This window comes from Prinia subflava, chromosome 20 (genome assembly GCF_021018805.1).
Source record: "Prinia subflava isolate CZ2003 ecotype Zambia chromosome 20, Cam_Psub_1.2, whole genome shotgun sequence".
NCBI classification, from domain to species: domain Eukaryota; kingdom Metazoa; phylum Chordata; class Aves; order Passeriformes; family Cisticolidae; genus Prinia; species Prinia subflava.
This window is the reverse complement of record NC_086266.1, coordinates 505,305-533,263: the sequence shown is the minus strand read 5'-3', so window position 1 is coordinate 533,263 and position 27,959 is coordinate 505,305. Positions and strand designations below refer to the sequence as shown.

The following is a 27,959-nucleotide window of genomic DNA, read 5'->3' as shown; positions in this document are numbered from 1 at the left end:
CTTTTCCAGACTATCCTTGGCATTCAATGTGAGCTACAAAAACAACTCCGAAACTTTATATCCTTGGACCAACTTCCTATGACACCCAGGTACAGTGATGGCAAGTGTTCCGATGGAGTGAAGCAACTGAGATTTGCAGCTGTTCCCTCAGTATTTGGAAAAGGCATCAAATTTGCTATAAAGGACGGCCTAGTGACAGCTGACGTCATCGGGGTGGCTAACGAGGACAGCCGGCGCATCGCTGCCATCCTCAACAACGCCCATTACCTGGAGAACCTGCACTTCACCATCGAGGGCAGGGACACGCACTACTTCATCAAGCTGGGCTCCCTGGAGGAGGACCTGGCGCTGATGGGCAGCACGGGCGGGCGGCGCATCCTGGAGAACGGCGTCAACGTGACGGTGTCACAGATGACGTCGGTGGTGGGCGGCAGGACGCGGCGCTTCGCCGACATCCAGCTGCAGCACGGCGCGCTCTGCTTCAACGTGCGCTACGGCACCACGCTGGAGGAGGAGAAGAACCACGTGCTGGAGATGGCCAGGCAGCGAGCCGTGGCGCAGGCCTGGACTAAGGAGCAGAGGCGGCTGCAGGAGGGGGAAGAAGGAATTCGGGCATGGACAGAGGGAGAGAAGCAGCAGCTGCTAAGCACTGGGCGGGTACAAGGCTACGATGGATATTTTGTTTTATCTGTGGAGCAGTATCTCGAACTTTCTGACAGTGCCAATAATATTCACTTCATGAGACAGAGTGAAATAGGCAGAAGGTAACAAAGAAAATCTCTGCCTTTGCGTCACCAAAGACTGCCTGTTTTTAAACATAAAATGGTTTATTGTATTGTTTTTTCTAGATCAGAACTCTGTATATATAAATATAGAGGAAAAAACATATCCAACTGCCTTTAAATGTGACAGAAGATGGTATTTTAATATCGTTTGTTTAACTCTTTGAGAGATGACAGTGACAATTTTTAGTTCTTGTGTGGCAGTATTCAAAGATTTCAGAAGCAGAGTCCTGCGAGGCGCGAGGGGCCCTGCGGGGCGGAGCGGGCGCCATGGGCTCTGCCTTCTCCTAAAGAAACACAAGGTTTTTGTTGTTGATTTCACAATTCACCAGTTATTTAAATGGTTACAGAGCCTGATTCTGCAACCCATCTTTACTGGGTGTCTTTACCCCAGTGAGATCTCCCATAAGTTCAAGGGATTGCATACAGAAGCCAGACTGTGTATGGAAACTTCACAGCTGCTCACCAACCCCACACATGTTCCTCACAGGTAGAAGCTAAGGGATTTTCTGACCTGGGAATTCTGACTTGGGTTGGATTCAGCAGGACAAGGATGTCCCCTCTGGGGGACACGAGGCCACCCCTCAGCTGCTCCGTGCTGAACACCTGGTTGTGCCCACCCGTGTGTGCCAGGCCCCTCTCCAGGGCTTTCCTGGGCACGGGGATGCACCAGGCTCTGGCACACACACGGAGCTGCCAGTCTGCCTGGTGGCACCGAGCTGGCCACGCTTCAGCCAGAGGGGTGGCTAACGCAGGCTTAGTGGGGGTAGTCACTGGGCCAGGACTTGTCTGCACACAGATGAATTGGAAGGTGCAGTTGTTTTGGCGTTTAGGCATCATGTTCTTTTCATCTCAAATTAATAATCCTGTTGTAGTACTCATTTTTTCGAGTCGAAGATTGGTGGGTTGGGAGTTGCTGAACCTAAGTGTGGATAGTAAATATGTTGATAAATGTAGAACATTTTGGGGATGACTCTTCACTTTTCAGCTCAATAATTAGAGCACATAGAAAAGCATTATATTGCATGGACAGAAATTTTTATTTCCCAAGGTAACATGCACTACTGGCACAGTTATTTCATAGCAGCATAGATAATCCTGCCTCCAGCTTGTCATTTTTAAAAGACCTGATTATCAGGAGGTGGGTCGGGCACACAGGGAGGGGGGGACAGGCAAGCAGTTTTCCAGAGGGATCTAGAAGTCTTTTTATAGAGTCTGTGTATCCCTAACAGTGAAGTTATTGCACATTTCTTTGAGAACAGACATAGTAAATATATTGAAACAATTTCGGCTCTTAATTACAGAAGCCAACAAAGTGCATTCTTTATCTTTTTTTCCCCCAGTCTTTTTTTTTCCCTTTGTTTTTGGGCGAGTGGAGCGGACTGTACCCAAGTTAGAGATGAGCCTGGATGGACACCTGAGCTGGGAGCCCTCCCTGGGTCTGAGCTCGGGTCCCAGCCACAGCCCAGCACTGTCTCACTGTCTCTTCCCAGATTCCTTTTGCTCCCCTGGGAGCCAGCGCAGCTTTGGGGGTGCAGGGCCAGGCTGAGTGGGAGCCTGGCCCCTGAAATCTCCTCTGTCCCCAGCCAGGGGGACCCGTGGACCAAAATCTGCACATTCTCATTGTCATCAGGCTCATCATTAACTGATGTACAGAACAGGGAGCTGGCAGCATCCAGGTTTGACAGCTCAGATTTCTGTAATTTTCCATCAGATCATGGAGAATTTGAATACCTCCACACCAGCCTAAAAATGGACCTTCAAATCCTCGAGCCTCTAATACACTTTTAATCAATGGAAGAATAATTTATGAATTGTATATAGAGAGTGCATTCATAAATGTGATGATGTATTTTATCACTGATCCAAGATGTCAATATTAGAGTCTATTTTACTTATATTTTAAGCAATTATACTTTTTTGCAATTCACTAATGAGGATCATTTTCAAACTGCTTTAATATCCATTATAAACAAATATTTGGAGCTATTAAAGTTACCTTGAACTGTGCATTTCTAGTATGTAATACATATTTAGTTAGCTTGTGCCTTTAGTTTCTTAAAGTTATATTTGTATTATATGCAGGAAATGCACTTTGTATTACCTACAGTTGTGATTTTTAATACTGCCTTGATTACTGTTGTTCTCATGTTATGCCAAAAGGTCAAAGAGTTCAATGTGTTACAAGTTTGTCTTTGAAAGTAGATTTGGCATTTTCCCATTTCCTGGGTGCAGTCTAAGGTATGTTTTGAACAGTATTTCTTAGGAGAATACAGTTTCATTAAGACTCACATGGCATTACATGGCCCAGTTACAAAAGCAAAAAAAAAAGCCTTCATCATAAGTTTCTTGAATTTAGGGAACTAAATATAATTGCTGTGTTGAGATGACAGTGCTCAAGAAACAAGATTGCTGAAAGAGCAAGTGTGGGAGATTGAAGTCGCATCAGCTGCACGGGGCCAGCCAGCAGTGATCTGTGAGAACTGCATGAACAAAGAGCTTTGCACTGTCTTGTTCATGAACAGCCTCAGATGGAGGCACGGAATATTTCAGTCTCCATTTTTTTCCTGAGTAGTTAGAGCAATTTCTCATTGGGTTTTTGGTGGGTTTGGGTTTTTTTATACAATTCTCCTTTTTTTTTTTTTAATTTTGTATTTTGCACTATAACCTAGAGACCCAGTTGAGAAAAAAAAATAAAACAATAGCATGGAAATTTTTACTGTTACTTAGATCAGATAATTTCATGCTAGCATTCTGCACTACAAAGAAGGTTCTGAAAGAGGGGAAAATAAAATAATTAAAATAAAGTATAAAATAAATTAAAACTAAAATAAATAAAATCCACTATTGCACACTATCCTGTAGCAAAGTACCTACCATGAGAAGTACATGCTATATTTTTTACGACAGCCAAACAAATAGTGTGTACAAGTAACATTTCCTTTGCTTTCATATTTATTTAGTAAATCTAGAACATTTCAAAGTTATAAATATATATATATAGATATCTATGTAGAACATAGCCAAATAAATATATATGACCTGGTGAAGGTGCAAGTGGGCACGCCCACCTTGGCCTGGAGCCCTCTGTGTCCCCGGGCGGGCCCTGGGCAGGGGTGTCCCCGTGCCCTGGGCAGGGGTCCCACCCTGAGCCCTGCCCAGGGCGGCTCCTCGGGGAGCCCGGGTGCTGCCCCAGGGCAGGTGCTGCCCCAGGGCAGGTGCTGCAGGCAGAGCAGCTCCTGGGGCAGCCCAGCCCAGGGACACGGGCAGGGCCCGGGGCGTCCGGGCGTTCGCCAGGGCGCGGCCGAGCCGGTGCGGGGACACCCCGGGGACACCCCGGTGCCACCCTGGTGCCAGCCCGGTGCCACCCGGCTCAGGCCGTGCCAGCAGCCCCGAGGGTTCCCCTCCAGCACCCAGCGCTGGCTGTCATTCAAACCTCCCCTGACACAGAGCGCGAGCGGGTGGCACCCGCCCGCCAGAGAACGGCTGCAGGCGGGCACTGGGACGGTGGCCTTGGACCCGCTGTGGGTTTGTCTGGGCATTCGTCACCTGCCATTATTGTCTAAGGAAACGCGTGCGACAATTTCCAGGTTTTCCTTAGATCTCGTGGTGGACTTTAGCCTTTTAATAAATGTTAGTATATCAGATCGTGTCCTTGACAGTATTTTACTTGTATGAACCATGATGAAACATTAAAATCTTCATACTCTTCTGGCAGAAGTGTCAATAAACAAGAACGAGAAGCATAGCATACGATATATGTCAAAGTAATGTTCCTTTTTAGCTTTCTCATCAACAGTAAAAAATGTTTACAATGTATGCCAAGATCTTCACTTTCTGTCTAACACTGGTTAGAGGTTCTGATCTTACAGAAATTGTGTTATAATGGCCTCAGCCTCGTTGCTAGGAAACAATAGATCCCAATTTTTTTATTCCTGCTCTGACTCCTGTGCTGAACAGTGACTGGATACTGTACAGGTTTATGTTATATGGCTGCAGTTAAATGGTCTGATGCATTTTGCTCTGGGTTTCAGACCAGAAGCATGCATTTTCTACAAGAACATCCCAGCAACACCCTGTAAATATTGAAAGTTAATATATTACGTGTCGATATTTGAAAAAGAAAGTACTTTGACTATTTCATTTTTAAAAAATAAAGGTGCAAACTTATGGCATGTGATGTTGTCTTTGTTTACATCAGTATTTGACATATTCTGGTGATGTCAGTAAAAGGTGCTTCCATAGAGCTAAACAGAAGACCTCAGAGCCAAAACTATTGACTCAAAAGTTGGGGGCAGGATGCTGCTTAGCAAGATTTAATTTTATTTCTGATTCACCAGAGTTCATGCTTATAACTCCACAGGTTCCACTGCAGGTGAAATCCCAGCCAGTGTCTGTGTAAAGGTTATTATATTTCATCAAAGCAAATGCGAGAGAGAAAAAATAGTCTGTTAAATGCCTTTGCACTCCTGGTAACTGAGTGGGTGAAGTCAATGCTGCTGGCAGTGTGAGTAGCAAAGTTTAAGTGTCTGCATGTTCTTTAGAGCTGCCTCAAATAGATGATGATGAATGATTCTGTGTAATCAAACAGGAAAATAAAGCACTAAAAGCCCAATACATGCAGAAGAGAAGGAGCACATGAGTGCAGGGGCACAAGGAATGCATAAGGCTCTTCACACCTAAGTCGCTGTAGGAAATCAATATAATTTCCATATTACTGTTCCCATAACCAAGCATCTACTTCTTGTCTCCCAGGCACCATCAGCTTCTCTCTGCTTCCACCTTGTTTAAGCCTGCAGCAATTCCAGACCCTTGGGTACCCAAAAGAAACAATACAAGCCTCTGTCTTAATAATTTACACCAGAAACTGAAACGACATTCTCAGCTTTAAACAGAAATGGCATCTTCTGGCCTATTTTATGTATTTTTCAGAAGACCAATGCACTTCTGGAGGCAAGCACAGTCACAGCAGTTATCCCCAGCTCACTGCACCGTGTGTGCTGCAGGATCCCACATGCAGCCTGCAGGCAGCAGGACCCCTCCACAGGAAACAGCCCCTGGCAGCTCCTGCACTGCATGCAGCCCTCTGCCATGAAGGATTTGCAGGAGAGGCCAGGAGAGGGAGGGTTTAGACCTTGGAAAGCAGAGGAGCTCCCGGGAAGGCTGGGGCTGCAGCACTCACCGCTAGCACCCAGCAGCTGCGGGGCCTTGGTCTGCAGAGCTGCAGAGAACTGCCAGGGAGCAGACGCTGCAGGCAGGGAGGAGAAGGGAGAGCTGCAGGGGCACGAGTGACAGCAAACCAGCCAATGCATTTGCTGAGTTATGTAACGAGAAAAAAGCCTTTAAATATTTAACCCAAGAGGAAATTGTGCTGGATCTGCCACTGAATGGCACTGTATGAAGGTAAGACTAGTTTCAACCAGCCGGCACATGTACAAAGGCGGCACAGAGCAACACATGCACACGCAGTGTCAAATACCATGGGACACTTCACCCTGGGTGAAATTTGGCCTTCAATTAAAAACTTAGTAATGAACTGAAAATGCCTCAACCATTGCTTTGCAACAGTGCCCCCCAGTCCCTGTCAAAACGGGCCTGTTCATTTACTGCAGTACCTCCTTTTGCTGGTTTACAAGAAACTGGTGTTGCACAGAAAATCCTTTACTGCTTGCACTGTATTGCTCACACACGGGGTAAAAGGTAAATCTTTCAGCCTTATCTAATGTTGCTTGGAGCATCCCTCCCTTGCCGAAGCCGGGACGTGCAGCCCGCTCAGTTCTGTCCCTGTTCACATCCAGCTCGCCTTGAGGGGGTGAACACAAGGCAGGTGTGCGCCTCTCACTGTGCTAACAAGCTGCAGGTGGCAGTGTCTGGTGAAACTCAGCCAGTTTTGTGCAGCCTGGCATTTCACATTATTAAGAGGAAAAAAACTCTTTCTCTCTTAGGAAATATTTTCAGCCTTCCAAGATCTGCAAAAGGGAGAATAGGTATAAAATATAACCAGAGCAACCCAAAGGTGCCTATACAATGTTTAAGTTGTTCTTCTGTAATTACAAATATTTTTGTGGTCCATTTGCAATCACTTAATGCCTCAAGAACATTCAAATAATGCAATATGTACATTAAAGATTAAGACAACAAATCATTTTGAATAATGCAAGGAAAGGTGGGACGAGTTGGGGCAGTTTTTGTGGGCAGTGGCCATAGAGAAAGAAATGGTAGCCACAAAATGGTTACCTACATGGTATTTTATCAGAAATCCGTTTAAAAATTACAGTCTGCTGAAGGGACCGCAGCTGCTGCGGCAACCGCCCCCCCCCCGCGCCCCAGAGACCTCCCGGTCACTCTGTCCTGGGTCTGCACAGGAGACACAGGAGATAGTCCGTCCGTTTCTGTTCCCTCTACCCACGGACGATGGAAAAGCTACCTTTTAATTCTGCTTTTCATGTTGAAAAGATATTAAAAACTTCAATCTACTTTGAAACTGCTTTCGGTCTCCGCCGTGGGCAGACGCGGCGCGCGCCCCCACAGAACCCAGCGACGGCAGCGCGTGCGAGCGCCCCGCAAAATGGTTCCGGCGGGACACGGGGCCCCGGCGGCGCGGGGTGGCCGCGGTGGCGGGCGATGGCCGCGGTAGCGGGTGGGGGCAGCGGTGGCCGCGGTGCTGCGGTGGCGGGTGGTGGCCTCGGCGGTTCCGCACCGAAGGATGAATTCATCCTTCAGAAACCCCCGAGCCCCGGCAGGTTCACAGCTGCATACGGAATGTGCGAGCTCTGCAGACGGTGGGAACCGGAGCACATTTCCTGCAACACAAATTCTTCCCGCAGCCGAGGGCTCCAATGGCGCTCCCCCGTTCCCTCCCACAGCCGGGGGCTCCGGTCCCGCTCCCCCGTTCCCTCCCGGGCTGTGCGGGGGCTCCGGTGCCGCTCCCCCGTTCCCTCCCGGGCTGTGCGGGGGCTCCGGTGCCGCTCCCCCGTTCCCTCCCGGGCTGTGCGGGGGCTCCCAACAGCCCCGGGACTCTGCCGGGCCGCGGTTGCATCGGCAGGAGCTGCGAGCCACAGGCGCTGTGTGCCTTTTTAACCTTTTCTGTATTTGTTTTCGGTGTTTCCCCCTTTTACTACATGCGGCCTTTGGAGGGTATTTTTCCCTCCCTCTCCTTTGTCCCTGCGGGCAGCTCAGCCCCCCTCTCAAGCGCAGAGTGGGTTCTATTTCTGTTTAATGAAGCTTTACATACTGTGTTTGTATGCCTTGAAAACGTGTTGATATAGAGGGTTTTAAGTTTATTTTGTTTTCTGACTGAAATCTAATTTTTTACAGTTTTACGGTTGCTGGAGAGATAGCAAACAGTAAATGCAGTACCTTATTACCTATCAAAGATTTCAACAGTCTGATTTCTTTAACAACAATGTTAACAAATTTGCCAGATGAAATTACACTAAATACAATCGCCAGAAGCTACTCAGCTGTTCAGCATACTTCATGCCCTCATAACAAAAGACCTGCATGCAAAAAGCTTTACAACACGAAAAGCAAATGCTTCATCTCTCACATCAGGGCACATCCCTCACTTCCACGACTCTTGGTAGAAGGGAATGCAGAAGCAGACAAATGGACAGTGCCCATTGCAGACACCTTGCCAAACATTTTTGAGCAGGCAAAACTGAGTCACGCATTTTTTTATCAAAATGCACAAGCACTTATGCAAGCATTTTATATTTCCAAAGATCAAGGGATTTAGCAGTTCATGGTTTTTATCCTCTCTTGGGAAAAACCAAAACAAAACCAAAAAATATCCCACCCTACGTTCAAAGTATTCTGAAACTTGAACTTCTACGTCTTAAGCAATAAATTCTAAGAAAGACACATTTCTGCAAATGTCACAGGAAAACTCACAGAGTTGTATTTACTATCCCATAAATCGTTCTGGTTTAAAGCACACATTAGAGGAGATGCTGGAAGATGTGGTTATGTCACGCTTGGGGAGACATCCTCATGATGGCTGCAGGTGGACGTCATATTCATTCCTCCCTGAGAGAAATAACCACAAATGAAGAACAGAGGAATTAAGGAAATGGCCAGTCCAGAAGGCTCGTGCCTCCATGGGTGGTGGTGAGGGAAGGCAGCCACTGCTGCCACAGCACTCAGCAAGACTTACTCAAAATCCATTTTCTTATCACACTGACGGGCCCTGTCTGTAATGAGCACCTGGGTGACAGCATTTCTAATCAAACAGCAAAGCGGGAGCACGTTCTTGGCAATGTCACCCTGCTGGCTACTTCAGCCCAAGTACACAAGTCTAAGGCCTCCATCCCTGCCTGCAGGGCTCTGCTGGCTGCGGCCAAGGCTCCCCCTCACCGTACCTGGGGAGCAGCTGGCTGTCCCGTGGTTCACAACCGGGTTCTGCAGTGCTGTCACGATGCCCTGGTTGGGTTTCTGGAAGGCTGAGATGAGGTTGTGCACCTTCCTGAAGAGCCTCCGGTGCACCCCGGGCGCCGTCTGCAAGGCCAAGGGGACAGGTGACAGGTGAGCTGGCACACAGGCCCTGTCCTCAGAGATGCCCACACTGCAGGGCAGGAGCCAGCCCGGGATGCAGCCCCTGGTGTCCCAGTTCAAGGGCAGTCAATGAGCTGCACTGCCCTGTGCTTTCCCTGGCGCATCCCAGCCCTCCTGTGCTGAGGAGTTTGCAGCAGCATGGCCAGGGAAAGTTGGAAGAGGGACAATTCCTTAATTGCTGCAAGAGAAACCCACAGTAATTACCCATACTCACCTGTCACACTAATTGGGCAGACTCACAAGTGACCCTTTTGCTGTTTCTGACCCTGACATTGCAGCCAGTGATTTAACCTCCTTCCCAGTAACTCCCTAGCCTGCATCAGTAAGATAGTTCCACCCTGGAAACACCAGTGAGAAAACCCAGAGAGCAGCCTGGGCTTACCACAGAGAGAGAGTCCTCACACCACTAAATTCCAGCAAGGACACAGCCTCTTTGCAAGCCCTTCTTGGAGCGTTCAGTGCTGGCTTACGTGTTCATTGAGATTCCTGTCTACTTGTACAAAGACAGCAGCCAAATGTTACCTGTTTATTAAAACAGGGAGTCTTTCTAGCTCTGGACATTAGCAACTTTTCAAACAGTGTGAAATGAAACTATGTGTGCTTTTAATCAAAAATCCAATTTTGTGTTAAGTCCTTCAGGGCATTCTTATAACAACTCTTCTCTAAAGTCAAGGGAGGACAAGCAAGGGTCCTGCCAGCACAGCCCCACTGAGGGGACACTGCTCTCACCCAGCAGCTCTGAGCTAATCCAGGCTCCCTGGCACCAGCTGGGGTCTGCACACCGGCTGGGATTTCACCAGCACTGTTTGAAATTCCCTGCCTCATGCTGGAAAGATGGGTGTGAGCTGATCTTGCTCAGAGGCTGACGAGCCAGGGGGAAGGGAGCCGAAGCAGGAAAGGACCAGCTGCACCTGCAGTCTGTTTTGTCCTTGGAGGCACGCTCTGTGGGATGAGCTGCACCTAGGCCAGCTGAGGCCAGCATGGTCCTAGCAACATTTACTTAAAGGTTTCTCTTCCTTAAGGCACTGGCCTGGCCGGATTTCTGGCACTGCTCCCCAGGGTCACATGGATAATTATCCACCCACAGTAATGGCAGTCACTTCCACCCCTTCACTGGTTCAGGGTTACCCCAAGAATCAGTTTTGTCTTCCAGAATCACTTCTAATATAGTAATGGCCAAGGAACTATGTCTGTCTAGAAATTACATAATATTTGAAATTGTTCATTAACATACAAACAGAAAGCTAATTATGGATTAATACACAGAGTACGTCCAAAGGAAAAAAAATCTTAAATAGAGACTACCATCCCAATTTCATCAGCCTAAATGTTGTCTGTATTACAGGTTTTTCTGCACCCAAATTACCAGTTTCTTGTCAGATGGGGGAAAATATATTTTGTATCAAGTTTTGGCTACCCTATATATTTTGCACTAATAACGGATTAATCTGGATTAATGAATTAAAACACTGTACATTGAAAATTATTTATTTAATATTCTGACATTGATGGTATATAGGATAGAAGGAAACAGATTGTGCTTGTCAAATTATAAAACCACAATATTTTTGCCATTTAAAATGATGCACTATTGCATTATGCAACAGCTGAAATGAAACAGGGAATTAATTTACGAGTTCCAGACTGTCGGAATGGCACCAAGGCATCTTACTGATGGATGAGCTCTAGATCGATTACCATCAATGGAAATCAGACTAGGCAGAGATACGAATAATTTGAATATATTTCATTAAATCTATAATCTATATAAAACAGGATGTAGAAATTTTCAGAAGGTAAAGGAAAAATACACACCTCAGCACTCCAGGATCCAGTTTCTGTCTGGGACACTCTGTAGGTATAAACATAACCCTGATGCCTGTGGAAAAAAAAAATAATCTAGGTATTATTAATTTCTCCTGAGAGTTTTCACAAGAACTACACTGACCTTTTACAACCTGACCTTACCTTGGAATTTCACTTTACAACATAGTTTTAGAACCAGACCGTGGTGTAGCCTGTGTGATATTTGCAACAGCAACGTTGGATTGAGGGCCTTCTTCTTTTGTTTCAAATTACATTTTCAATGATGATGATTAATATGTGCAGTGTTATAAAATACGCAATTTTTCTGCCATTTCCATCAGAAACAGGCAGCAAAGGAAGTGCTAGCTGAGGCTGGCTGGTGATGCTGTTAGTGCTCATCTGATGGATCTGCCGCATCAGAAAGTTCCGGCACATTGCCGTGAACTTGTGCACCGTGCTTACAGTGACAGAAAAAATAGCACACGTAAATCTGATAGGACTGCAGCCTACCCCTGTTGCCATTACTGTTGCTTCAAGAGCTCTAAACAGCTTTCAATTCCAGCTTTTGATTATTTTCCACAAATTTAATGCAGCACAGTACGCGAGCGGCTGCTTTCGAACAAATCATCTGAACACACAGTTTGACAAGCACGTCGTGTTTGTCTTACTTAGAGCTCTGAAACAACTACTAACAGTCTCAGGATTTTCAAGTATATGAATTTTAAAACCCAAACTACAAATGCTGTATCTTTTCCAATTCAGGCGTGAGCTGCTTGTTTCTGCATGCGTGCTCATATATCTGTAAAGGAACGAGGGGCTTGTGGCATCCCAGGCATTTTATTTCTGCATTTCTCAGGCAGGGTTTAAGAGGCTGCTCCTCACAGCAGGCACCATTAGTGTGTCCCTGTCCCCCATTGACTTCATTAGGAGCTGTGAGCACAGGGGATTTCTGAGTCTGCTAGAAATGTCAAATGGGGCACTGAGCAAAGAGGAAAGCAGGCCAGTAAAGAAAGCTCCCTGGAACAATCAGGTTTGATACTAAACCCCTGGTGTACTGTGTGTAGTGTCTAACTTGTTTATGGGTAAAACGTGTGTGTTTTATAAAGCATATGCATTTCTTCTAGGCCAGTTTCCAGGAACAGCAAAAATCTTGCTTTTCAGTGCAACTCCAAAAATTTCCAGGAGAAGATTGTGTTGACATATTAACAACATCCCTAAAGTATATATTATCAATTCAATAATGATATTCATACAATGAAGACCCAGGAGCATCTGGTATTAAAATCTTTGCCAAAATCCAAAAGCAGCACCTCTGTTTGCAAGAGCCCCGGAGAACACAACAGCAAATCAAAACCCTCCTACTCTTGCAGGCATAGTTTAATTGTGGTCTTAAAATATTTTTGAAAGTGGGCCCTTTGTGCTTTGCCTCAGTCACACCAAGAAAATATTCATTGTCTCTTTGAAGGCTTTCAGGCACACCATGTGCACATCCCAGCTTCAGAAAGTGGAAAGTGGCATTCAAGAGAGATAAATCAGTAGCTCAGGAGAAACAAAGAAGAGAGAAAGCAGAGTTTTCTAGATGAATGCTCCAACAGGGTCCTGCCTGCTGCAGTTACCCACCTCTATAGGTCAGGTTTTATGCTACTACCTGTCTCTTTTATGCTTGCCCTGTAAAATCAGCATCAGTCACAAGGGATTCATGAAGTCTTTGACTCTTCTCCTTTTTAAAGGTCAGGGCTCCACTTTTTAATTGGAAAAGCAAAAGGAGAATGAGCCTGACCATGAACACTGCAGTCCTTATTGTGTGCCTTAAGAGGCTCAAAGCCTGCCAAAATATTTCAGGGTTTTTGGAGGTGCTCAAGGGGGAGCATGTGGTGGTGACTGTGGCATTACAAATTTATGCAGTTTCTTGGGAAAAGGAGACATTCTTTGAGCATAAGCAATGCCGTGAAATCACTGGGCTTGACAATTACAGTACCCGAGGCTGGAAGTGCAGAGTAGCCACTAACACGAATTCAAGCAGATGATATCACTGTCATCCAAATATGTGCTTAATTGCTCTTTTGATAAATATTTCTTTTCTCTTCATCAGAACTATGTCTCGTAACCTTGCCAGCCCTCATTCCCAGCCCTTCCCTTACTCACAGCATACACACTAAGTACACTCACACTCACACTCAGAGCACACACTCAGTACACCCCCAGCCTTTGCCAGCCCTCATTCCCAGCCCTCGTTCCCAGCCCTCATTCCCAGCCCTCGTTCCCAGCCCTTCCCTTCCCGCACTCACAGCACACACACTCAGTACACACTCAGTACACTCCCAGCCCTCGTTCCCTTCCCGCACTCACAGCACACACAGGCAGTACATTCACACTCACAGTACACACTCAGTACACTCCCAGCCCTCGTTCCCTTCCCTTCCCACACTCACAGCACACACAGGCAGTACATTCACACTCACAGTACACACTCAGCACACACTCAGTACACTCCCAGCCCTCGTTCCCTTCCCTTCCCACACTCACAGCACACACAGGCAGTACATTCACACTCACAGTACACACTCAGCACACACTCAGTACACTCCCAGCCCTCGTTCCCTTCCCGCACTCACAGCACACACAGGCAGTACATTCACACTCACACTCACAGCACACACAGGCAGTACATTCACACTCAGTACACACTCAGTACACACTCAGTACACTCCCAGCCCTCGTTCCCTTCCCGCACTCACAGCACACACAGGCAGTACATTCACACTCACACTCACAGCACACACAGGCAGTACATTCACACTCAGTACACACTCAGTACACACTCAGTACACTCCCAGCCCTCGTTCCCTTCCCGCACTCACAGCACACACAGGCAGTACATTCACACTCACAGCACACACTCAGTACACACTCAGTACACTCCCAGCCCTCGTTCCCTTCCCGCACTCACAGCACACACAGGCAGTACATTCACACTCACAGCACACACTCAGTACACACTCAGTACACACTCAGTACACTCCCAGCCCTCGTTCCCTTCCCGCACTCACAGCACACACAGGCAGTACATTCACACTCACAGCACACACTCAGTACACACTCAGTACACTCCCAGCCCTCATTCCCAGCCCTCGTTTCCAGCCCTCACTCCCAGCCCTCGTTCCCTTCCCGCACTCACAGCACACACAGGCAGTACACCCCCGGGATGCTCTCGCTGTCCCGCAGCAGGTAGCTGCCGTCCTTGCCCGCGGCCAGCAGCAGCTTCTCTCCCGCCTCGCGGGTGATGGCCCCGTGGTAGACGGGCACGGTGTCCATGCCAGGCCGTGTCCCGGGGTGCTCTGCCCCTGGGCCGCGCTCCCTCCGCCGCCCCTGGCGCGGCTGGCAGGTGTAAACAGGATGTGTTCGCACCTCTGAAGCCTCGGCACGGGGTGAGACAGCACTGAGGGAAGAGTGAGGAACGAACAGAGGCCTTTGTGGGTTTTTTCTTTCCTTTGCCCCTTTCTGTTTTCCTTTTACGTAGGCTCTGACATCCTGGCACCATGACAGCTCTCCGGGGGTGTCATCTCAGCCCGCCCCAGCCTGCGGCCCTGCTCAGCACGGTGGCACCGGGGGCACCCACGGCCGGGGCTGCCCGGTGGGACAGGGAGCACAGGACAGGGCCTGCTGCCAGCGGCTGTGCCAGGCACCTCTCTCTGCTGCTGTTAACCCAAGGCCAGCATTATCCCAGTCCCAAGGGATTATGTTTTAACCTCTTGTTTTTAAAACCCCCAGGGATGAGCCCAGAGGAAGGCAGCTGCCCTCAGTGTCACTGTCCCACCAGACTCACCTCAGGCTGCAGGTGCAAGCACAGCCCCGGCTCCACAGGGCCCGCAGAGCATCCCCGGCTGATCCGCCCCATGAGCGCTGGTTTTCAAAGCCTTGGGTGTGTTTAATCACCGGGAATGTCGGGGTGCTCATGACTCCCACTTGGAGGCAGGCACCGGCCTTGGCACACACAAGGAGACCCCTCAGATCTCCCTGGGTGCCATCGGCGCCGCTGCTGCCTTTGTGTGGGGCATGAGCTGGCATCCAGAGCCCAGAGCCGTGTCTGAAAGAGCCATTTCTCTTCACCTGCTGGGGGTGAAGACATTTTCTCACTATACCTGTCTGCTGAATGCTCCCACGTGCACCTGTGGGTCTGTTTGCAAACAAGCTGCCAACGTGCTCCATACCCCCACAGAGATTTCCACGCCACAGAGATTTCTACCCATGTTAAAACTGAGCACATTTCCTGCAGTTATGGCCACCAGGTCAGCTCCATGTGGCTGCAGCAAGCTCAGGGCTGAATTCATCCCTGGCATGAGGCTGCCACCCTCCCTGGAAGATGCGTGTTCCCACACCTGCATGCATGAGCAAGAAGTCAGTAAAATATAGCAATAAGTAGGGGTTGTGGTGATGATTGATTGCTTTTAAATTGGGTTTACCAGCAGGACAGGACAGAATGAAATAATCTCATCCAGGTGCTCGCAGATGCCGTGTCCTTGTTGAAGTTAAGGATAGGTGAAAAAATAGCTTTTAAGACACACACAGTTCAGGAACAGAAATGAAATTTTAAAATACCAAAAAGAATGGCTGCTCTTTTTAAGTTCCAGCCAATCAAAGTGCTTTCTCTCAACCATTTCACAGTGTGTGTCTTTACATTTTGATCTTCAATATAGCTTTTTCCTTGGAAATATTTTTTTCCAACTAGCTTTGGCTTTTCCTTTTGAGGGATGGGCACTTCTGACCCGAGAGTCAGTGGGTAGCTGAGAGCCTCTTTCCCCACAGGGAGACCCTGGCGAGCGACTGCACCCCTGGCTGGCACTGAGAGGCTGAGAAAGCTGCAGAAACCTCAGCTGAAGAGAGACTGAAAACTCCCACCACCGAGTTTATGGCATTTCTATCTCATTATGTAGGTATTCATTACCCCCTTTACGTGAACCTGGGGACTCAGGCATCCTGCTTGGTTTTTAAACCAGTTGTTAAAGTATTTGCACATAAAGTAGCTGCTGCCTCCTGCAAATCTGATTAATGTGGATGGCAACAAGCTGTAAAGCTGCTGCCTATTTCTTCTCATTTTCCAAACTACCTGTGCTCTTGGGGATTTCATCCAACTTTCCAATTTCTTAACCTATTCTCAATATTAATAGCTGGCTTCAGAAAAAGTACGTGTGTAATTAGCTGGAGAGGAAAAGCAGCTAGAATCATTTAATTCTGCAGATTTCATTGTCCCACTCATCAGATTTCAACTAAAGAAAATCATAAACCTTTTCACTGTGAGATCCTCTCCTAATGTGGGGTCACACATTACCCAGCCAACCTGCGTTCTCCAGCACTTGGCTGAAGAAGGAGCTTCATTCCTGTAAAGCAGCTGTAAATACACAACTTCCCTGGTCTGGTTAAGAAATCTATTAAACTCCAGCTACTGAATCTCAACCCCAGGCTTCCACACAAATCCCTTAATGGCCCCACTGACATGGGGAATTGCAGCTTTTAAGAAACCATGGAAATGCTGTGTTTGGGAACAGGGGACAGTAACACTGGGGCACCTGTCAGGGACTGAAATGGTTCAAGCCTTAACCATTGTTATGAAGGAGGTTTGTCCATTATAGCAAAAACTGTATAAAGAAACTGCAAGCACAGAAGCCTGACCCTCCATGAAGATGCCTGAGTGGAACTTTGTGTAGATCAGATAAAGGGGTCAAAACTGTTCAGTAATCTCAGGCTGAGGGAGAAGGATGCACCCACAAGAAAGCCAAAGGCAGCAGCTGTGCTGGGAATCATCCCTGCTGGTTTGGGGTGGGGGAGACCACAGCCTGCAGAGGCCAGGTTCACACAGACTCCCCCCGGCCGAGGGTGTGGGGAGGGGTTTCATTCTGCATGGTGTAACCTCTGGTCATGAACTCCCCTCCTCCCGTAAACAAACAGGCCTAGCTGTGAAATCCCCAACCCCACAGGCCACCTGCATGGTGCCATAATCCATCCGAGACCCCCAAAGTGCTCCCCAGACTCCTTCCTGAGGCCTTGCACCACAGCACTGCACGTGAGGCAAAGGGATGCCCCAGAGTCTGCTGCAGGGGGCTGCCAGAGTGCCCCCCTCCCTGGGCAGAGGCACCTGGGCATTCCCACCTGGCCTGAGCCTGTGCTACTCCATTGGACTCTGTGCTTTTTGGGGGACCCTCACCACTGAGAAGAGCAGCTGGAGAGGATCTATGGAACATCGTTGGGATCCAGGGAGTGGTGATATTTTCTTTATTCTGTCTCTGTTACCCTCTTTCTGTCCCTCCCCCTCATTTCTATTTCTTTCTCTTCCTCTCTCTCTCTCATATTTACTGTTAAATAAAATCCATGCCATTGGCTTTGCCACATGGTCTCATCTGCACCTTAATTTGGGCAGAGGCTTTTCTAATAACTGTAAAAACCAGACCGTAACAGCACCAAGCAGGATGAAGCAAACCAAAGGACCTAGGGGCTTCCTGGGCTGAGAGAAGAGAAAGCATGGCATGCTAACACAGCTCTGCACCACGCCAGTGAGGCTGGAGGCATGCCCCCAAACCAGCCACCTCCAGTCACACCCACACTGACTGCTCTGGATTTCACCCATTTCATCTTGGGCATTAGAGCTTTGTTTGCCATCCTGTGTCCCACTGCTGCATCTGTGCTGTGGGGCTGAGAGGGCAAAACAGAGCAGCAAAGGGAAATGAGAGAGAATTGAGGCTCGAAGGGGTGCTGCCCCTGTTGGGATTGTGTCCCCATTGCCTTCCACGGAAAATGGTGATTTCTTTAAGCACTCAAGCACTGCACACTTGTCTTGTTTTGTTCGGAGAATATTCAGCATATTTTGGACACCACTGTTTTGTGCCTTCCCTAAATCAGTCCAGCTAGCAATCCCTGCAGTATGCTCTGAAAAATACATGAAGGAAAGGAAGTACTTAAAAGTGCTCTGAAATATTTGTCATGAAAAACAGGCTTAGACAGATAGGACTGCATAAACCTCTTGGGTCATCAAGTCTACTTCTCTGCTTTCTTAGCCAAACACATCATATAATACCTTTCAGAAAGTCATTTAAGTACTGCTTAAAAGTAGCTTGGGATTTGTTGTTGTTTCCACAGTTCTCACTGGAAAGCAATTGCAGAACATTGCTATTCTGTTGTTTGGAATCCTGCTTCCAGTTCCTATCCTAAATTTATTCATGACCAATTCACGCTCATTTGTTCTTGTGCCAGTGTTGTCCTTCAGTTTAAATAGATGTTTTCTCTTCCTAGAGCTTTTGCCCATGTGGTATTTATAGTGGCCTCCCTCAGCATTCATTTGGCCGAATTCCTCTGCACTGCAGGCTCTCCCTTCCCGTGGTCACTCTCATCATCTTTTCCCACAGTTTCCCAAAACTGAAGGGAATCATTTGTGAATAGTGTGCACTAACCTGGCTGATTTCTAACACTTGCCTCATACACCATAACTCTGATGAAAATACCCAGATTTGTATGGTCTGTGTTTTCCCTTCCTTAGTGTTTCCTCGCCTGTGAGCATGCAGGTATAGTAGAAACCTGATTAACAAAACCCAGATGCATGAACTGGCAGTCAAATCCTTCTGAATTTTGTCTAATTTATCCTATTCTCAAGGTCACTCAGTTCTTAAATGAGAGTGTTATTCATCTCTGCAGTGACAGTGCCTCCCTCCCTTATGCCACTGGTAAATTCCATTAGCACATGCTTATTTTTTAATGGGATCATCATTAATTAAAAATGTTAAATATTACTAGGCCCAAGACTGATGTTTGAGAACTTTCCCTCAGTACTGATCTCCTCCTACTCTCACATTCTTATTCACTTTTTGATTTCTGTCTTTATCTCCCCTTTTAGGTAATAATTTCCCACATGGCACTGTACCAAATGCTGTACTTAAGTTTAGATAATTAGCTGTAAGCACTTCCTTTGTCTAGAAAAATCAATTATGATGATATTTCAGGTGCCGGAACTTATAGAAGTACCTGAGAAGTGGCAGTAGGGAGAGAGAAAATGAAATTACCCGAAGTTTTTTTAACAGCTTTTGGAAGATTTGGGCTGATTTTCGTTTTCAGACTAGCTGCTTCATTCATCCCTAGCAATGACATTTTCATACATTGTTGAATTTTATAACAATTCTGAATATTATAACACTAATGCAAGAGCATCATTAAAATTCGCAGTTGTTGTTATTTGACTGAAAATAAGAGTGACCTTCAAGACCTTTATGAAATTAATGCTACTGCAGAACTCTTATAGGAAGCTCTTGTATAAAGGGCTATAAAGCAAGACAAAAAAGCAAAATACCTGCACTGGTATTTTGCTGATACAACAATATTACCATAAATGCCATCCCTGTAGAAGTACTGAAAAAGCACCTTCAAAATCAGGAGCTTTTGTAAAGTTTTTGACAAAATATCTAAATGGTAAAATGCCACATTAAAACACAGCTAACTTTAAAAATGATTTTCACTATTTCATGTCACTTTCATTTTTAGTGCAATCTGAAAAAATATTCAGAACAGTATAGAATAGTATCTGCAGAGAGATCTTTGCTATTCGCATAAGAAAATAATGCTGAGATTCAGAAAAACATTGGTTATTTTAGAGTATCTGCAGAGTCACCATTATCACATTTCCTTTTTGAGCTGAAATGAAAGAGGCTGAGAAAAGCAGGCTACAATTAACACATGCGTAATTAGCTGCAAGATTCTGGGCATCAGTGCAGAAGGAGAATACAAAGAACTTGTGGCTTAAAACTCACAGATTAGCGTGTATTTATAAGTCTCCATGTTAGTCATCATACTCTGTGTGTGTTGCTTGGGGAAAAGGGGGCAGAAAAGGAAGCTGGCTATAGTAAATAGAGTTTGGATGTAGGTGTGGATTCCAGCTGTGTATCGTGGGGCACACACATCATTCATACTGAGAAAGGCCAACCTGTGTTTAGGCTGGAGAAAGGGAGGGGCCCTCCTGCTCTCTGCAGCTGCCAGAAAGGAGCATGAGGGAGGGCCAGCCTCTTCTCCCAGGTAACAAGTGACAGGAGAGAGGAATGGCCTCAAGCTGCACCAGGGGAGAGCTAAATTAGATATTAGGAAAAGTCTTTTTCATGGAAGGGATGGCCAAGCATTGGAGCAGACTTGCCCAGGGAAGGGTGGAGTCACCATCCCTGGAAGTGTTCACAAAGTGTGCAGACATGGCACGTGGGGACATGATTTAATGGTGAACACGGTAGTTGTGAGGGTGGTTGCAGATCCAGGCTTTTGCCCCCTTGAAATTAAATTTATAGCCTAGGGAAAAAAACTCATTACCTCAGAATATTCAGTCCTCAAGGTGCTCATCATCTACTGTGAGAATATCCCTACCATGCTGAGAACTTGAAAAATTAAACTTTCTCATCATCTGGAAATTAGGTGTTTGGTGCCATAGATCAGAACTCATTGTGGAGAAGAGCTGAGAATGCCAAAGGTTATGGACCTTTATGAATGAAACTCATCAACATTTCTGAGCACAGGTAAATGCCCACAATACCATAAATGACGACATTTCACTGAACTTTAACAATATTATTTCCTCTGCGTAGCCTCACTGCTTACCTGTGCACTTGTTTTGAATGCTTTGTGAATGAGATAACACTAAAATTGAAAGCTACATAATATAGGTGAAATTCATATTAGAAGTCATCTGTGTCTTAATGCGGTTTCTTTTGCCCGTTAATATTTCTTATATCTTCTTTCTGCAGAAGCAGTGCAGCAGCAGGCTATTTTGCAGGTGTGTGCATTGCCAAGCAGAGATGCTGTTTGATAATATCAGCATAAGGAAATCTACTCACAGAAGCTTGAACCTTTTTAGTGTTTGCCATTACTCTTTCAACAGCTCTTTCCCGTAAAATTCGGCAATGCGCAGGCAGCCATGAGGCCCCAGCTGCTCTGCAGCCCAGGACCTCCGTGTCCTCATGATTTAGTGAACACCCTCAAAGCTGACAGGGCTAAATCCCATCAGGGTCCTCTCAGGGCGAAGCAAATGCCTGCGTGGGAGCCCTCCCACCTCCACACCACACACACAGGTTAAAGTTGGTTTGCTGACATCGCACCTGAGTTTCTAATGGATATTTATCTGAATTACAGCAGCACCATGTAATTAGGCATAAATAAGAGCCTTTGTTCTGGAGGGGAGGAAAGTTTATCAGTTCTGAACCATATGCAATTGCGTGTCTAATCTCTGCCTGCAATTATTTGAAATGCAGATGCAGATGATAGCATTTATATTCATTCCGAGATCCATTGAGTTTGAGGCCAGAAGGGATCATTATACCATCTGGCCTGACCTCCTGGATGCCACAGACCATTACATTTTCCCAATTACCTCTGTATCAAGCCCTGTAACATGTGTTTGACTAAAGCATAACTATTTTTGACTAAAGCTTATCTCCCAGTAAGGCACCTAGTCTTGATTTGAGGCCATCAAGAGGAGAGAATCCACCACTTTGTGAGTACTTTGTTCCAATGGCTAAGCACACTCACCATTAAAAATGTAGGTCATGTTTCCGATTTGAATGTGTCTGGCTCCAGATTCCATCCACTGGATCTCATTACATTTTTCAGAGCTAAGTCAAAAAGCTCTCTGACACCCATTATTTTTTCCCTGTGTAAGTGTTTATTCCTTGGAGTCAAATCGCCTCTCAAATATTTTGTTCTGTTTTTTTCTAATAAGCTTTGGTGAACTCTGAACATTCACAGGGCAAAGTAGGTTTTGCAGTCCTTCTGTGTATTTTTATTTTACCTGGTATCTGTTCCAGCAGAGCCCAGACGTTTCTCGTGGTGCCAGCGATGCACTCAAGGAGCACAGGAGTCTCTGCTGCCCTGGCAGCACGTCCTGACCTCCTTTCCTCTTAGGAACTCCGAGTCTATAATGAGGTCTCTCCTTCCCAGTATCCACCTGTAGGCTGAGGCAAATGACACTGTGCTGAAGGCTCATAAATACAGAATTCAGAATGTACCAGTTGATCCCAACGGGAGCAGTTTATTGTATAACCCAGGCTTCCTTTATGACTGTTCTCATCATCCCATACTATCAATTTGTGGTGATGCACAAACAGCTTCCCCTGAAACCAAACATTGCTCATGGCAAAATAAAAATGTGCTCTGTGCACTTTTCTGTGTCCAGCCAGACCTTCTAATATTTTGAGATTCCAATCATAAGTCTACCTGCAACACCACGAAAGGAAAATATGGATGGGAGGTGTTAAGGTTGAGGTTGTTTATTAACCAAGTTTAAACTGTTTGAACAGATAGTTCAGTGCAGCCCAGCAGGTATTCCTTCACTGCACTGGGATTTTTAATTGCAAGAGTTGTTCAAAAGGTATTGTGATATTCTGTTGGTCTCAGCACAGAGAAATACACACACATACCTGCATTGAATATTTATGTAGATACCACGCTAACTGTGGCCCTCATTGCATGCTTGCTTCACACACCAGGCTGTCACCAAATCAGACACAATCTCAATAAGGAAAAAAAACATATTCTGGTTATACTAATGCTCTTGGAAAGGTTTGCCTTAGTACTTTGGGCACAGCTTGCTTTTCTGGCCTATATCACGGAGTTCAGCAATAAGAAAAATTACATTTCTGTACAAAAAATCCCCAAACCAAAAAACCCAGAACTGATGTGGTCATGTATACACATGCACGTGGAGCTTATGTATTTTAAAATAGCTATGTGTATTAAATTTCTTTTCTTTTTCTGGCAGATCCTGAAAAATGCCCTCATTAAATGTTACCTTTTCTCACTGATGAAAGATTGCAATAGAGTTATTTTGCTTCAGCCCAAGCCAGAAATCTTGCATTGGACCCAGCGTCAGGCAATACCATCTGCTCATAACCTGCACAGATACTAAGATGACAGCAGTTCCAATCCTGTTCTGATTGAAACCCACAGCAGAGCTGCCCTGCCTGTGATGAGAGCATGAGCCAGTGAAACTTCTCTTGACAGACAACAGGAAACGCGGGGTTTTTTGGAGAGCAGCAATCTTTAGGCAGGGACTCCTCAGCCTTCGAGCAGAGATTAGCAGAACACTGCAGATGTGGCATTCCCAAGCAGGGCAGTGAAAGTCTGTGGGTGGACTAAACCCACGCCCTTTTAATTTCACTATCAATTACAGCCTCAAATGCACTGAGGGAAAAGAGCAAAAGAAATTGAGCTGGCCAAGACAACAACATTTACATGCCACAAGAGACTCTTGCTCCTTGCATCCCTGTCACAGCTCTGTGCATTCAAGGCCATTCCCTGAGGCAGGTGAGGGTGTTCCAAAGGTTAGGAGTGAAGCAGAACAACTCTGGGTGATGCAGAGGATCCACACAGCTCTGGGTCAAGGGGGGCCAGAAGGACGAGGGATTGGCTCCTAAGAAACAACTACAAAGTATTTTAAGTACTTGAGTCGTGTTTTATTTGCATGTAGTCATCATGGCTCTCATGGGGATGATGTCTAAATACCCTGATGGTGTTTGGGGACAGCATTTTCATCCTGACCTCCCTGCCTGGGTGAGACCACGTTCCCCTCTCCCTGCGACCTTAAACCTGCAGGTACTGGCAGTCATTTTGCTGAGGGAACTGTCACCTAAAATAACACTGAAAACCTCACTTCTAGTGGTACAAGGAAAATGTATATGAAAAAATGAGACTAGATTGGTTAGATACATTTTTTTCCCTGTGCTTATCACAAATCCCCTCACACCAAAAACATTAGCTGTGTCAGAACAATTTGCACTCAGGCTTTCCAACCTGTAGTTCAAAAAATGTAAACATCAACCCATTAAGATTTAACAGCTTTTTGTATTCTCCATGGAAGCTTTTACTATGAACTATTCATAAGCACGCTCAGGGCTGTCCAAAAACACCATTATGGCTTTGCAGACCGAGGATGGATGTGCTCAGGAACATCTCCAAGGAGCAGGGTGCAAGGGCCTGTCCCGGAGAGGCCCCAGCCCCCGGGAGCCCAGCCACAGCCCTGGGGCAACCCAGGGACACCGGGGGCCACCCTGGGGCCAGGGCAGCACACAGGGCCAGCCCCGTGATGGGCTTCCATTTCCTGCTCTTGTGTGACAGAGAAAACAGGCAGAAATCTCCGACCCGAATTCTCTTCCTACCTTAGACAGCTTCTCACCAAATATGAAGGGGTTTTCCCCCACCTGGATATTGTATTGCAAACTTTAATGTAAAATACAATTCATTTTACATAAATACTTCATCAAATATTTGCCTTCTTGTGTTACTGAAACACTTTCTTTACTATTCTTCTTGCAATTTTTTCACCTAAAGTTTCTAAGAGACAATAGAATAAACCTGGTAGGCTTTAAGGCATTTCATAACTTCTCTAAAATTTCCTTTGTTTTTACAAAAATTTCGGCAAAGTAAACCTAACATGTTAAAATGTCATACTTCACTTCCAATGGCAAGGCTAGGTAGGGACAAAGTATTTATAGCAACACCATTAAAAAAATGGTAATCCATTTGTTCTACACAGTTGGTGCTCTATTAATGCAGTATATTCACTGCTGCCTTCATCAGGGGAAATCTAATAACATGAAACTAGATCACTAATTTTTGACCTCCTACTTCTCAGTTTCCTTCAAGGGGTAACGAGCTGTTTTACTGAAATCTTTTTAAATTATATTCATTGAAAATTATACAGTAAAACTTTTTCAGCAGATTATTTCTTCCTAGAGAAAGTGTGAAATAACCTAAGCCTAGAGCAGCATTGGGAACAATGCAATGAGTCTCCAGCACTGCAATCCTGCTCACCTGCTAGTAGAGATCACCATTTCTCCAGAAAATAGCCCCCACTAGTCTGTAATGTGCATCTCTCTTTTTATCACCCACAGGCAAGGTTTGTTTCTTTCCCTTTGGTGCATTTTCCCTGGTAGTGCAAACTGCTTTTCCTCTGTCCCTCTTCCCCACACTGAGCATTACCTCCCACACCTTCACTGTGCTCTCCTCAGCCTCAAAGGAACAGAAACCTCCAACAGCTGTAGGGAATAAAGTCAGGCCTCCAGTAATCATATCAAACCATATCACTTTATATGAAGGCTGAGAAATTATTCTCACTATGAAACAACCTTATAACCTTGTTTAAAACATTCTTTTGTTTCATTTCTTCCTCTTCACTTCAGACAGGTTTCTGGTCCTATTTTTTGTGCAGTTTCTTTCTAAAGATGACATGAAGCACAATGCTGCAGCTCAGATCCACATGACTCATCTGCCCTGGCTGCTGAGAGGTGCTAATCTACACCATCCTCTTGATTGCCTGGCAGGATATGCAAGATGAGAGGACCTCAGGTTCCAGATCAACCACCACAAAATTAATAGTGGCCCAAGCATTATCCAAAAATTGGAAGGGTCAACAATTCCACCCTAAATGTGTCTTTCTTTTCTTGAAGCAGCAGTTTAGGACATAATTTGCTGACTATCATAACCATAATGTTATTTAAATTGAATTCCTTCTAAATGTAATTTACCGCCAAAGTTTATTGAGCTTATTTTAATGCCATAGTGAGAGATTAAAAATTAAACTATCATTTGAACTATTTTTATAAAGGTTAGATTAGTACTTTTCATTTCTTTATTGCCTTACTGAATGTCAGGGTGCAGAGCACTCACTGAAGCCTGACAATGGCTGAGAGACATAAAGGTCATGCTGGGTGCATTTGCTTCAAAAGTTCAACCTTTGCTCTGCCTAGAAAGCCACTCACAAAATCACTGCCAACAAAACTAAATAAAACAGGATCATCCACACCCAGAGCACCAGAGGCACTGCAAGAAGCTCTGACCTGGGGAAACCCACCCATCCTCAGAACTGTCTTTGCATTTTTGCTCCAGTGACGTTTTGAATGCAGACACAGAGCTCACCTGTGCCTACGTGGAGCGATGTGATCCCACCTCCCTCTGCACTGGAACATCAGGAGCTGGACAGAGCTCATTGTGCTCCCTGGGGCCCTGGGATTCTTCTGAGGGCCAGAGCAAAAATAAATATTAATAGCATGCAAATTAATTATTAACAATAATAAAACACATTATGAGTGAATACATAATAGGAAATAACAGAAATTAATTCATACTGAAGAGCATTTCTGCTCTGGTCTTGCCCCAAGCATGCACACATGTCTCTTCATTGTCATTAGTGTACCTTAATGTAATAATTTAAAAATTAATTTAAAATTTGCATCACCTGTTGAAAACATTTTTTGTCCACTTCAAAAGAACAAATATTTCATAGTAGTGTTTAAACTGCATTGAGAAGTGCAGTATTTGGTTAACAGGGCACTTAAGTTTTATTAGAGGTTAGTGAATCACTTTTACTGCTGTTGCAGTGTTAATCTCAGGGTTCTTTTCAGGAGCTGCTCTGAAGTCATTACCAACTGAAGATACTTTAAAAATTCAGGCTGTGAGCAGAAGGAGAGCAGGGGTTCATTTCTGACAGGACAAGGAAAGAAATGTTGTGGGCCGAAGCCCTGAGAGCAGAGGGGCCACTGCCACCACCCAGCCACTCCTGGCACGGGGCACTGGGAGCCCAGGGGCAGCACCACAGAGCCCAGCAACAACCCCAGAGCTCCCCAGGACGTGGCTGGGAAAGAAGAAAGGCACCAGTGGAAGTGCTCATGCTGTGGAAGCTGCACAGGGTTGAGACACTGGCACTCCCAGCTGGAAGAGCCTTTTGTCACTGCTCCTGCACAATCACCACAGGTGTAACAGAGAGGAGAAGGAAGAAACAAAGGAAATGCCACACAGCTGGCTGACAAAAGTGTCCAGCGAGGTGTAAAACTCCAGGCAGGGCCAGGCAGCCTGGGGCTGCTCAGCCTGGCTGGGGCTGCCCGTCCATCCCCGCCTGAGCGGCCCACACCTCACCCCGAGCTCCGCGTGGTTTACGTCAGTTTATTTTTAATTCTGTTTCCATGAGGTTTGACACAAACACAGAGGTGATCAACTGTAAATGAGAAGTGTTGCACAGCCCTGCCAAACCCCGGCCTTCAGCAGGTTCTGCTCAGGGCGGCACAGGGGCCTCCTGCAGCACTCCGTGCCTCAGCTGGCCCAAGCTGGGCTGCTCTTGACGTCTGAGTGGTTTTCTCCTGTGGGGAGAGAGTACCACGTACAGTATTTCTCATGATGCCTCTTTTGGGCTGTTTTCTGCTTTATCTGGTTCATTTGTTTTTCCTCCCTGTGCTTCTACATAAGCTTTCCAGGCCCCTGGACATCTCTGTACATTACCAGGTACAATGGCCTGCAGCTCTTGAATGTGCTTAAACTTGACAAGTTTATTCTCAGTTTGAGATCCCATTTAAATCAGACAGTTTTTAGACCAAGAAATCTTTCTTTTTGAATTTGCAATATATAAAAGTCCTATCAGTGAACCACTTGGGCATAGTAGAAATGCACAAGCCCAAAAGCTACAGTTCTGTAGGTGCTTTTTCTCCTGTGATATTTGCTCTTCATTACAACAATGCAAAATAAAAATTGGAAATAAAAATGAAGAAGACAAATTAGAGTCTGGTTAGCAAGGGAGATAAAAGCTAACACCAGTCACTGTTATACTTCTGTGTGCTGCTTAATGAATCAGTGCTGGCAGGAAAAAGGATTGCTGGTGCCTGAGGCACTTAGTGTGGGACATAACATGCATTTCCCTTTAGGTGCCACTCTGAGAAGGTGGTAGGGGCCATTTCTGTTCCTGCAGTAATGAGAGCAGAGGGTGGTGCAGGGGAGATGAGGGGTTTGGCAGCACTGTGTGCAGTGCAGGCAGTGTGT

At 46.0% G+C, this 27,959-nt stretch overlaps 2 protein-coding genes across 5 annotated transcripts in view; one reads left to right on the top strand and one right to left on the bottom strand.

The window, feature by feature from the left end:
• Nucleotides 1–4,952, top strand: part of TENM1 (teneurin transmembrane protein 1) — a 209,518-nt gene extending 204,566 nt beyond the window's left edge. Inside the window, exon 31 of the mRNA XM_063416608.1 lies at nucleotides 10–4,952. Within this exon, the coding sequence (XP_063272678.1) occupies nucleotides 10–768 (759 nt within the window). The 3' untranslated portion in view covers nucleotides 769–4,952. The remainder of the gene's footprint in view (nucleotides 1–9) is intronic.
• Nucleotides 4,953–5,088: 136 nt separating this feature from the next.
• On the bottom strand, nucleotides 5,089–26,186 carry SH2D1A (SH2 domain containing 1A). Of its 4 annotated transcripts, none has more exons than XR_010082752.1 (7): nucleotides 26,070–26,186; nucleotides 21,946–22,108; nucleotides 14,320–14,580; nucleotides 11,151–11,214; nucleotides 9,143–9,278; nucleotides 7,210–8,810; nucleotides 5,089–6,751 (listed from the first exon to the last, which is right to left on the bottom strand). XR_010082752.1 is itself a non-coding variant. In XM_063416609.1 (5 exons), the coding sequence occupies exons 1-5, from the start codon at nucleotides 15,096–15,098 to the stop codon at nucleotides 8,773–8,775; spliced, it is 630 nt and encodes a 209-aa protein (XP_063272679.1). In that variant the 5' UTR covers nucleotides 15,099–15,174; the 3' UTR covers nucleotides 6,770–8,772. The 4 variants fall into 4 exon arrangements, 1 of the variants encoding a protein (XP_063272679.1); XR_010082753.1 differs by lacking the exon at nucleotides 26,070–26,186 and adding an exon at nucleotides 22,574–22,834; XR_010082751.1 differs by lacking the exons at nucleotides 21,946–22,108; nucleotides 26,070–26,186 and adding an exon at nucleotides 14,968–15,174.
• Nucleotides 26,187–27,959: the final 1,773 nt, after the last annotated feature.